Source organism: Drosophila santomea, chromosome X (assembly GCF_016746245.2).
Source record: "Drosophila santomea strain STO CAGO 1482 chromosome X, Prin_Dsan_1.1, whole genome shotgun sequence".
NCBI classification, from domain to species: domain Eukaryota; kingdom Metazoa; phylum Arthropoda; class Insecta; order Diptera; family Drosophilidae; genus Drosophila; species Drosophila santomea.
Window position 1 is genome coordinate 12,716,974 of NC_053021.2, and position 12,352 is coordinate 12,729,325.

The following is a 12,352-nucleotide window of genomic DNA, read 5'->3' on the forward strand; positions in this document are numbered from 1 at the left end:
CTTTGAAAGTTTGCACTTGGGATCTAAACAGAACTCATAGATGAGCTTTGGGGTTCGTTATTGCGGGTCCGAAAATTACAATTTTGGTGGAGAGCTTAACAGGATAGACTATGGCTTAAAGAAACGATGCGATGCGATGAGTCTATATAACTATTGTACATCTATTTAATATTCGTATGTGTGTGTATGTGTGTGTTGTGTGTATCTGTGTGTGGTCTGTTTGGGTATCTAAGTATATAATATACGAATGCTGCATAGCCAATCCAGATGCTAAACGTTCTCGACTTTCCCACACAATTGCCTCAAGCGAATACAGTTTTTTTTTTTGTCGGTATTTCTCTTCCGATGTAGCTCGAAAAATTAATATTAAATTTTTAATTATTATCCCAGAAATTGGAGATTCTCTTATTTCATGATGGTTTTTTTTTTTTCTTTTTTTTGATTTTCCTTTAGGTTTGCTAAATGCTATTTCAATTTCTCTTTTCGTTTGTCTTAAGTAAAATTGAATCAAATTCCTCAGTGCTTGCAGTGCATATCGTACTTAGTAATTCATGTTGTCTATGCTTAGTGACTAATCCAAAAAAAGTAGATATATATATTTAATAGGCATATATAGTACATACAGTAATCAGTAATTTGGGGGTTATCGTTAGTGTGTGTGGGACTTTCTTACAGCTATAAATATAGTTTATAGGATCTGTGAGTGGTTGTAATTCGGTATAATATGTACACTTTACAGTTAAGCAGTTTAGAACTCTTCGATAGAAATACTTTCAGACTTGCGTAAGTTAATAATTAAATGTATATATAGTGTATATCCAGGTGGAAGGGGGAATCCAAAGTCGTTGTCTGTCCAAAGTTTCGGTTTTGGGCGAGGATCGAAATAATGCGCGGGAGTTTGGAATCGGTAGAAAATTGGATTGAATTTCGTGTATTTACAGGGGGTGGTGGTGTAAATAAATAGATTACTTGTACACATATATATATTCCGCTTTATTACGTTATCAATATATGTATATATATTATGCTTACTATCGTACAGTTAGGCATTGTTTTAGGTATATCGTTCCTCCATCCGTTTCTGTATCTTGACCTTTACAATTTTGGTTGCCTTACTTGCTAGGATTTCATAAGACTTGCGTTTCATTTTTCCATATTTTGTTCAAAAGTTGCACTTAAACAATTCGAAAAAAATATATACTATATATGTATGTCTATATATATATTTATATATACTCGCATATATATATAGCATCTATGTTGTTCCTATGTACACATCATGCAGTAATTGTTTCCATTTAGTGTTATCCTGTCGCTTTTTCTGTTTATCTGTCAGTGTGTTTGTGTGTGTGTTTGGTGTGTTTCATTGTGTTTTTTAGTGTCTTGTGGATATCCAACTTCTACAAAATGCACGAAAATATATCCATAGTTTTGGCTTGGACCCGGTTGTTCTCCGAACAGCTGTGACACTTGGCTAGCCATTTTCTTGCATTTTAGCCCACGTCAGTATTTATTCCCTACTAATTCATCATCATTAACTTTCACCATTTAGCATTTAGTCCGTCTAGATCGATAGATAGCACTCTCCTCGGTGACACTAAACTTATTCCGCTTTCCCGCGTAAATCCTTCAACTACAATTTCATTTTGAAGCCATTTTCTTTATAGCAAATTGCGAAAACTAACCAAATTGTTTCGAAGTTTTGTTTTTTACTTTGAATTTCTTATTGATTATCGGGTTTTCAGTGTTCCGTTTCTTAAGTTTCGGTTCATAGTGAATGGTTTAGGGGGGATAGCAAACGCTTTATCGGCCTTCTGCTCGGCTCATTTGCTATAAAATCTCTAGATTGTCAATTGCTAAATATTCCTTACTCAATTCTGCTCTACTGCATATGGATTTCCAGCTGCGATCGCCATTGCGGCGGTTGCTTAAGAATATAAAAATTATGAAAAGAAGTTAAAATAAAATTAAATAATAAATAAATGAAAGTTACTGAACAAACAATTCAGATAATTCTTTTAACTTCTTTAAAATACAGACAATACAGATAGTTCTTAAAACTCCTTTAAAGTACTACAGATATATTTTAAAAATTAAAGAAGCTATTTAAATGTAAAGTAAAATTATCAAATGCATAAAGGTTTGTACTCTTTATAATCAGCAAATATAAAAGCATAACTAATTTAATTTTAAATTTTTTAATTTAATTTTGATATAAGCAACCGCCTGGTATTTTGACCGCAGCTGAAGAATTCATTAGTTGCCGCAGGCGGTGTGGATTGGTGTTACGATTTTGGATTCCGGTTGCCCAATGGGTGGCACGTCTTATGGGGCGTAAAGGCAGCATGCCCGAGATCCCGCAATGCCCGAATCGAAAATCGTGGTTTGCGACACTTCGACACCAACTGCGACAGTCTACGATGTGTGTGTGTGTGTTTGTTTGGGGAGTGTCCACTGTAGTTAACAGTAATTTTTGCTAGTGTGTGCAATCCAAAACATGATTACCCACGCCGGAAGCGCGCCTCCGTGACCGGAAGTGGCTCAGGGGGCGGGTTGGGTGGAATGCAGGCGATGGCCCCCCGGATGGATCCAAACCGACTACGAAGATCCGAAAGCCAGAGCCATGGTTTTCCAGGAACTGAGCCGCACTGGGGGGACAGGTCTGCATTCGGCCCAAACTCGTAAAGGTGATCGATACTTAATCGCTCCTGGGTGCCTTATTAATCGATAGTGAGATTTATCATTCATCGTTTTATCGCTATAATCGTTAGGTTTAGCTAAGCCGTAAAAATGTGTGTTTTAAGGGAATCGCGGTAAACGTAATTGACTCGACGCTGTGATTAAAATTTTTTCAAAATTTGGAATCTAAGCAAAAAAAAAAAAAAAAATAGATAAATGAATAGAAAAAATAGAATATCCCTCTACTGTACATAGCATACATATATGGTTTGATTAACGGCTATATAATATTGTGGTATTCCATTATTCCATAGTTACTCTTTATCTGATAAAATATATGCATGCGCTTACACTAGGTGTGTTTCGTATTACGTACGCCACAAGTGCTCGTGTTCATTGTTCCATTGTTGCTTTGTGTTACAAGGGTTGAAAGTTTAAAGTTACAGAGTTTGGAATATAGTATATAGGATAGTTAAGATAGTCTTTGTGGCTGCCTTGCCCCGTCTTAAAATCTATTGTTTTTTGTTTTTTCCTTTTTTTCCGGGGCAGGTTACCTTGTTTTTTTGGGGGGTGGACGCCATTGATCGGCCCAAGTCTTTCGGTTTGAAACGCTGAGGGTTTGTTTGCTTTGGGGTGAAGGTCAAGTGGGTGGTATATCTATGGGGGGTTGTGCATTCTAGTCTGTGCATCGGGACTGAGTGTGTGTGTGTGTGTGTCTGCGTGTATGTGTGTGTGTGTGTGTGCCTCTGTCTGAGCGAGAGAGCTATAGCCGCTTAGGGTCTAGTGCGTCTCTCTTCTAATCGTGCTGCTGCTCTGCCGTTTTCATTCATTGTTTTTCTTTAGACAAGAGTATTCAAGTTTTCACTTAGCCTAGTTTGAATTCCAAAAGAAGTACATTTAATGAAATATATATAATATATAGACTACATATTTGCTTAGTGTGTCTCTGTGTGTGTGTGTGTTTTTGCTTGTTGGTTTTTTTTTGTCCTTTTTTTTAACGTTTTTGCTTCAGTTTGTATTTCAGCAAATGCCCTTTGCTAATCTCAATTTCTATTTGCTCTCGTTCTCGTTCTCGCTCTCTAGTCCAATACGTTAATTAATTTAGATATCACAATATAATCATTTATCGTTAATCAATCGGTAAGAGAAACAAATGAATTTCGAATTTCCGTTTGCATTCGCTGCATTAAATATATATGTATATATTTTCTTTTTTGTTCGTTCCATCGAAAGGTAATTAAAAATTGAAATTTCGGACAAATGTTGCCTATCGTTTTGCTAGCTTTTCATTACAATAAATTAATGTATTCCATACCCTTCTATTCTGATCCCTCCAACTTACGCGCTAAATGTGTTGAGTGTTTTGCTGCCTGCCTGTGTATGTATTTTCTTTGCTTAGTTTTAAATTAGATTTTTCTCTCGTACATGCTAACACAAAAAAAAAAATTGGTTGCCAAAAAAAAAAGCCATTATCATTATGCATTAATATTATTTCGTAGGGTGAATGCTTCCGCTGGATGCTCCACTTAGATCCGGGTCTGCTTCTCCAGATGCATAAAACGCTCTTGACCTAAGCGGCATCGCGTTTGAGTTTTGTGGAATGTTCATTTGATTTCGATTTGAAACGAATTTGATTTCGTTCGATTCGGTTATTTACAAGACATTATCCATTTTGGTAGTTATCCATTTGGTAGTAGTACCATTTTGGTAGTAGTAGTTGTAGTAGTAGTAGTTTTGTTTTTTCGTTTTGTTTGGTTGGCATAGAAAGGAGAAATTTGCAATGTTAAAATTACGTTCTTGTTTTTGCGATTACTGATTTACTGATTTACTGATATTCTGGTACTGTGATTATCGTTTTTTTTTTTTTTTCATTTAAATGTCTGATGCTGTAAGCTGGTCTAGCGATTGCTCTACTTGGAGGGGGGTGCTCTACTTTCTGGCGGCGATTCTGATGGTCGGATCGATTCTCGTCTAGTCGTCGAGCCAGCCGTCGACGGGCTGTGTCCCCTGCTTACTTTCCAAATAGGTGGCTATCTCGTTGGCGTTCTTGTTGAAGGCCACCATCATGGGCGTATTTCCGCCAGAGTCTAGGGTGTCCAAATGGGCGCCGGCGGCAACCAGCATCACGCAGATGTCGCGGCGATTCTGCTCGGCGGCAATGTGCAGCGCCGTCTGTCCACTTAAAGAAATAATAAGCACCAAAAAAGGGGGTTCTTTAATAGGTCGTAATGGGGTTGCAACTTCGAGGGAACTATTAACTTGAATTTGTATTGATAAACTGACAAGAGCCTATTACTTTAAATTTTGGATAACTTTGGATAACTATGGTAGTAATCTGGTTACAAGTGAGAAGGACAACTTGAAGGACTTACAGCTCCTTGTCGGCCATGTTGATGAGGCGTCGTGTGGCGCTCGCGATGATATATTTGACAATGTCCCTGTGGTTGTATTTGCAGGCGAAGTGCAACGCCGTCTGTCCGTTCTTGTTCACTGACTGTAGTGAGTATCCTTGTTCATGTAGTGCACGTAACTGGAAGAAAGGGTTGCAAGGTGGCCAGTGTTATAAAACCATTAATCATTATGCGGTTATTCAGCTAATAATAATAATAGTAATCTATGTAATTATATTTTCTTGAAAGAGTTAAGCTACCATATTGAGATCGCCGCTCTGGGCTGCTAGTAGTATGGCATCGGAAGTTTGCTCCAGTATAGGGCTATTATTTAAACGTTTTGTGCGTGTTTGTGTATGTGTGTGTGTGTGAGAGAGAGAGAGAGAAAGAGCGTTTTGGCATGTGTGTTGGTGTGTTTGTGTGTGCATGGAAAAGTAGAGAAAACAAAAAGAAAATTCAAGCATCAGTTTGGTATAAGATATATTCGATCGATTCAAATGTCGATGATACGAGAGATAAAGACGGAAAGAAGGACAGACAAAGATATATATATATATATAGAGAGAGAGAGAGAGGGAGACAAAGACAGACAGAGATAGCCATAACAGACAATGTCTAGTAAGTAAAGAAAGAGACGGATAGTTATACGGAATACCTGAATCCACAACCAAAAACATCTTCGTTGAAACTGAATAAACGATCTTTGTTGCTGCATGCAAAAGTTATACCACATTATAAAGAAATTAGGATAATTATAAAATTATTTCAATTAAACTAAAGAAGAACAGGGAAAGATGCTCAGGATACAGAGAGAGAGAGAGAGACAGGACAAGTGTGTGAAAGATGGAGGATAAACCGTGGACCATGAATAAAGCGTGTGAGAGAGAGAGAGAGCAAGCAAGCGAATACGTATTGCCAAACGAGCAAGACAGCTGCGAAAAAAGCCAATTGGCGGAGGAAAACAAAAAGAGAGCGGGATATATATAGAGAGAGAGAGAGAGATCGCTTCATGTGAACAAAATTTTGAATTACTAGTGCCGTCTCGCTCGGTTCGGCCACAGCTATTGGTCTCTTTTCTTCGCATGGAGTCTGAATGAAATGCTGAACGAATTGGGGGACGCTTTTTTACCTCTTCCACTTCATCACTTTTATGGGCTTGGAGCCAATTTGCAAATCCTCATCTTTGTGTGTTTTAAAGTATGTTTAAATTTGTAGTGTGTTTTATATATATAGATGTATTTGTGTGTGTGTGTGTGTGTATTTGGTGTGTAAATTCGAAAAGAGATTCACAAATTGTTAGTAAGCAATTAAAGTAAGTGGATCACAACTAAAGTAACTATAAATCAAGTACACAACAAGTCCAAACTACCAGAGCACAATTTGCATGGCATCAAACCTACCCGCATATATTTTCAGTGTTTTTTCGGTATTTTTGTATTATTTGGTTGGTTGATTGGTTGGTTGTTTGGTTGGTTAGTTGCTAGTTTGGTTGTTTGGGATGGATGGGATCGTAACGAATACGGTTTGGTCCTTGCTACGGTTAACTGTTGATGTAAGCCGGGATTATATACCAGATAGTTCCAGGTGTGCTCGTATTTAATGCTCTACTCACATGCGATCGTGGCAAGGACTAAGCTGTATTCGGCTCCTCGCAATTTAAGACTTGGACTTTTAGCGGATGTGGGTGTGTGTTTATGTGGTTGTACGTGGCTGTCGATGCGTACAGTTGCGGTCAAAATAATAGCACAAAACCACTCTTTATAGTTTATTATTTTTTAAATTCCAATCAATTTTAAGGTGTGTTTTTATAATTTTGCAAAAAATGTTGTATATAAATTTGTAATAATAATAAGTGCATTATTTAAACCGCATCTGCATGGCATAGCGTGTTTGTGTTAGTGACTAAACATGCAAGACATAATTGACAATAAACAAAATGCAATGCAACGAACAAAAAGGTGGCCCGACTGCAACTGGCACCCCTCCACTCCGCTCCCCCACGCATTTGGATTGGGATTGTTCTGTGGCTGTTTAGTGGGTTAATGGGGCGGTGGGGAAGGGGGGCAGGGTTTTGGGTGGTGGTTTCCAAGACCGAAGGTAATCAGATCTCGACGCGACGTTTGCGGAAGTGGAGGTGAAGGAACATGCGCCTATCTTGGTACGGCAGCTGCTCGGCCACCTGCTGCTGGTAGAGCGTTAGGCGCTCCTGGAGCGGCAGCTCGTCCGCGGAACGTCCCGCCCCCGGTGGCCAGCAGCCAGCTAACAGGTTCCTACCGGTGCTGCCCGGGCCGCGGCCCTGGGCCTGATCCATTTGCCGCCTCTCGTTCTGTGCCTGCCGCTGCGAGAAGGCCGCAAAGGAGCGCTCCTGGTCGGGCGTCTGCGGCATGGTGGCCGCCTCGTGGTCCAGGATGTACAGCTCATCGATGGCGATGTCGCAGATGTAGTGCAGATGCTCCTGGGCACGATCGATCCGGAAGTAGTGCTCAGCGGTACAGGCTGAAAGAAGGAGGGAGCCAATTGAAAAAAAACATATAAAGGATTATGGTTTTCTAGGTTCGGAAAGTGGGGGATTCTTAAATAGGTCTTACAGTCGATGAAGCACCAATCCTGCGAGACCTTTGGATAGGAGATGGATTCCTCGAACTTGGTGTTGAGCATGTTGCGCACATGCTCCAGATCGCACTGAGATTCGATTTCGATTTGGCCCAGCTTATTGGCCAACTTGCGGAGCATCTCCTTGTCATAGTGGTACTGCTCGTACTGTTGCATGGTCACGCGCAAGATGTGCAGCTGCATCTTCTCCAGCGGATTCACTCTGCAATCAAATGTAATTTGATGGCCAGTTTTTTGTATATAATCCTTCCACAACTCACTGAACATCGCCGCGTCCGTGCTTCCTTTTGGACAGCATCAGTGCCTTGTTGAGCAGCTCGATCTCGATGACCGATGGCTTAACGCGACATGCCTCTCCATCCACCTGCATGGGAATGGTCCTCTTGGTGATGATCCTAGCCTTGCGGCACTGGCAAATGCAGGTGCCATGCATGCCAGCCTGCAGCATGGGCAGCTGGTAGGTGGTCAGCCCGACCACCTCCATCAGTCCGTCATCGATCGATGGCTTGGAGGCGCCAAAGGAGTCGTTCCACGGATGGGTGCCACCGCCATAGCTGCAAGTATAATGTCCAAGCTGTAAATGTGCCACTGAAAATGTATTAACATTGCCACCCACCTGGGAATGTTAAGGAAGAGCACGGCATGGCAGCCGGCGTCGCGCAGTTTACCGGTAAAGTCCTGGCCATCGCACTCGAGCGTCACCCATTGGGAGAGGTTGCGGTACTGGCGCAGGATCAGATCCTTGCCGCCCATCTGGCCGTAGTACATCTTGTTGCGCAGGCGCGAATTGAAGCGCTCCGGATGCGCTTCGCGTGCCTCGTGGAACTCCAGAGCGATGTGCGCGTCCACGCCGAAGGAGAAATAGTTGTTGATGACGTTCAGTGGTACATTGGGCTTGCTGCGATCGACATGATCATCGGTGACGTCATCGTTGGGCGTGACCTTCACCCGCCAGCGATCCATTAGCACGCACTGCGACATCCCAATTTCGCGCAATATCTTCCCAATCGGTTCGTCCGTGTAGCCCTGAAAGAAAATAGACTTTAAAATTATTGAGGCTTTTAAGTGTAATGATTGAAAGCAATATTAGGTCTAGATTACCGTAACTACAAATGAATTCGAGTTAATCAACTAATGCCATCAAATTTTCTACAATTGCTGAAAAGCTTTTACTAGTATTACTTGTAGAGTCAAGCGTTTCTACTCAAATATTTTTTAAGCATTTATGATTTTACACAATACTATTTTAATACAAGATTACTACTTTTACCATAAAAAAATGTTTATACTTACTGTTGCACATGGCATTTCAATCAGAATTATTTTTATAGCACAGATGGTTCTAACAATTTACTTTTCAATCTTTTAAGTATGTGAAAAAGTCCACCTTATTTTGATTTTTTTGGTTACTTTACTTAGACTTTACTTTATTAAGGCTGGACTTGCGGACTCAAGAATTGAAGCTTTCAGTAGTTGTTGTGGCCAACGAGGCGTATGAGTATTTTTTACAATTCGAAATAATATTGCTCATACGCATGGTTGGCAGAACCGAAATTGTTAATTTATAACTAACTAGTTTCTTAAGAGGTAAACTTTAATTAAATTGTTACTACTTTTTTGCTGAAGTATCTATTTAAATCGAAAAGTGGTAACAAACGCAAGGCGTATGGCTTTTGGATTATAGAAAATTACTCACCCCTCCCCATCCGAGGGCGCGAGCGAGATCATTTCCGGTGCCCAGGGGCAGGACACCGACAGCCGGAGCTGGCTGGAGCGGCGGTTGGATTTGATCCAGGACGGATAGGACCCAGCCGACGGTGCCGTCGCCTCCGCACGCCAGGACCCGCAGATTGGGTGCCTTACGGAACATGTCCAGGCTACAAGCATAGAGAATATAATAAAATATATAACATATATCAACTATATATATTTATACGAAAATACTCACCCCATTTTGGGGCCACCCTGCGTAAGATCGAAGACCTGGCGCGGATTGAGCAGATGCTGGAACTTTCCCAGCAGCTTGTGGCCCTGATTGCCGCCCGATTTGGGATTAATAAACACAATGACCGGGATTACCTCCGGCGATGGAATGGGCTTCACAATGAACGCTCGCGGCTCCTTCTTCTCCTCCTTGCCCTTCTGCCGCCGCTGTGTCTGCTTCTTGCTCTTGCCACCACCTCCACCTCCACCGCCTCCGGCACCACCACCGCCACCACCAGCACCACCACCTCCTGATCCCGATGCGGCATTGTTCTTGTTGCTCACGCGTATCGACGACTTGAAGTTGCCCTTGGTCGGCAGCTTCACAATCCACGACGGCGGCACAATGATGGGCGCATAGTTGCCTGCACGGGATAAACAGAGGGCGAAAAAAACACGGTGTGAGTATGGATTTTACACTGGCAAAAAAGTGGTATAGGTTCCCCTCTTTATTTCCATGAATATTTGTGGAATAAATACGACTTACTTACGCTCCTTTTAACACAGTTTGCACATAATAGATGACCAGGTTTTCGGCTGGCTTTATGGCTGGCAAGGCCAATTGTGTGCGTAGAGTGTTTTAGAAGTGTTTTTAGCCAGGCGACTAAATTTAATTTGCCACCTTCGAGGGGCAAAATCAGATGGGAGAAATTGAAGCCCCAACATAACCGGCATACCAAAGAGCAATTATGAGTGCCGCAACTTGGCCAAAGGCAGCTCAAAAGGATGCGAGCCGCCCAGTTCAGTCAGACAAAGGACCTCAAACCCAAGGGGCGTCACCCCCTCGTAATTCTATTTCGTAGTGTCTTGTGTCCTCATCTCCGGTCTGCGTACTCCGTCCTCCGTCTATGTCTATGTCTATGTCCTGTCTATGTCCTTTTCTTTGGGGCGTATAATGGTATACGTAATGGTGTCTGTGGCAGGGAGAGTGTGTTAACAAGATGCTCATTGAGACACTTTACAAAAACGTGAACAGGAAGCGGTTAACTTGCCCCAGCTGCCACACTGCCACACAGCCACACAGCCACACTGCCACACAGCCATCATTGTCATAGTTGCACACAGTTGTCAGAGGAGAGGAATTTCTATCTCACTTTGTATTTTTCTATTTCATTTTTTTGTACATAAACATCAGTGGGAGCTGAGGTGGCACGTTAGCACGTTGCAGCAATGACATTAATTGAAAATAGCTTAGCTCTCTGTGGCATAAGATGTTGCAAAACGCAATTCTTTTTATCAATTGCAAAATAAACGTTGCCCAACCGGAACTTAAGGTACAGATTCCAGTTCGCTTGAGATTTCGCTTCTTCTAAGTAGCTAAAGTTTTGATTAATGTATCCCATTCATTAATCGCACTTTGAGCTGCATTTGAAATATCATTTTACTTGAACTTTCTCTTTAAATTATTTTGTAAATGCTTCTGTCAACGAATTGTTTTCTAAACTAATTTGTATGGCCTCTACTTGTTGGAGAAAGTTCGCTCCGCTGATGGTGATCCCAGTTGACTTTTTTCCCTGAAAAAACAAAGTATTTGCACAGAACGCAAAAAAAAAGGTGACCCTTGAGGGGTTCCTGAAACTATGCCACAAATTGTGTACCCATCCAAGCAAACAGATGGGAAACGAATGGAAAATGAAAGGACATGGAAAGGAAGGACCTCAAGAGGTCTAAAGGGTTCAGTTTTAATGCACAAATCTTAATTAAGTTAACGGACCGCAATTTATTTGCATGCACGTCACGTAATTAATCAAGAAAAAAAGGGCAGGGGCTGCGGAAAAGGGGTTAATGGAGGTAATGGTGGTAATAGGGGACAGACGACTCACCCAGACGACATTCCTCGCCGATTTTGGCCTGGTTAAAACAGGCCTCCTTGTTGTGGTAGATCTCGTGGCACCACGCACAGGCCAAAGCCACAATCTCCTTCGACCCAAATAGCTTGCTTTGCACCGCCTGCTTCATAGGAAAGAACTAAAGGGATAAGTGCATAACACGTAATAATATTATAATGTCCTAGTTCCAGAATCACTCTATATATATGTTTTTGTCACACAGAAGACGAACAAACTGATGTCGCTAAGGAATTCAAAACTTAATTCAATCAATTGCGTTTACCAAACTCATTTAAAAAAAAAAAACTGAATGTAACATTAATTGAAAAGTATATTTTTGAAATAAGCATGCATACCAACAAAAGCGAACAATTCAAAGTGTGAAATCGTTTTCTATATACCCGTTTTACTCGTAATATCTAATTAATATCTATCCTATTTTTTTTGTCAAAAAATGATCAGATCAATTGAAATATTTGTCAGTTACGCAATGTTATATAATACTTCGTATAAATACCTAACCTTTTTATTTATTGTTATTAAAAAGGAGTAATGGGTATCGGTGTTTTCTAATCGAGGCAATCCTTTTACTTTATTATTTTCTATTAAGAATCTCTCATGATTGATTGATTTTATTGTAAAGTGTGAACTTTCTCTTGATTTCTGGAATGTATATGCAATAACTATTCTATGCTTGAATCAAATAAGCTCCGTTCTTAGAATTTAGCCAGGAAAAAACCTCAAAGAGAAACGGAGCTGCTATGCATTTGCTATTCGTATCTGATTTTGTAATGTATTTTGTATTTTGTAAATTGTATTGAAAACTCAACGATTTAAGTACGAAAGAGAAGAGTTAAG

General features: G+C 40.8%; 2 protein-coding genes across 29 annotated transcripts in view; one reads left to right on the forward strand and one right to left on the reverse strand.

Annotated features, from left to right (window-relative positions):
* The window catches only part of LOC120457299, a 140,678-nt gene that overhangs the window by 18,714 nt on the left and 109,612 nt on the right, over positions 1 to 12,352 (forward strand). The window lies entirely within an intron of this gene.
* Positions 1,656 to 12,352, reverse strand: part of LOC120457292 (eye-specific diacylglycerol kinase) — a 121,386-nt gene continuing 110,689 nt past the window's right edge. For 10 of the 26 annotated variants that reach the window (XM_039644768.2, XM_039644767.2, XM_039644765.2 and 7 more), the window contains 13 exons: positions 11,489 to 11,633; positions 9,631 to 10,030; positions 9,379 to 9,559; positions 8,299 to 8,723; positions 7,943 to 8,236; positions 7,658 to 7,884; positions 7,344 to 7,565; positions 6,199 to 6,250; positions 5,725 to 5,778; positions 5,330 to 5,393; positions 5,052 to 5,209; positions 4,695 to 4,858; positions 1,656 to 4,249 (listed from right to left, as the gene is read on the reverse strand). In XM_039644768.2, coding sequence (XP_039500702.1) covers positions 4,206 to 4,249; positions 4,695 to 4,858; positions 5,052 to 5,209; positions 5,330 to 5,393; positions 5,725 to 5,778; positions 6,199 to 6,250; positions 7,344 to 7,565; positions 7,658 to 7,884; positions 7,943 to 8,236; positions 8,299 to 8,723; positions 9,379 to 9,559; positions 9,631 to 10,030; positions 11,489 to 11,633 — 2,430 coding nt within the window. In that variant the 3' untranslated portion in view covers positions 1,656 to 4,205. Of the gene's footprint in view, positions 4,859 to 5,051; positions 5,210 to 5,329; positions 5,394 to 5,724; positions 5,779 to 6,198; positions 6,251 to 6,270; positions 6,614 to 6,681; positions 7,566 to 7,657; positions 7,885 to 7,942; positions 8,237 to 8,298; positions 8,724 to 9,378; positions 9,560 to 9,630; positions 10,031 to 11,488; positions 11,634 to 12,352 lie in introns of those variants that run through there. The other 16 variants (XM_039644769.2, XM_039644766.2, XM_039644751.2 and 13 more) reach the window with 11 other exon arrangements.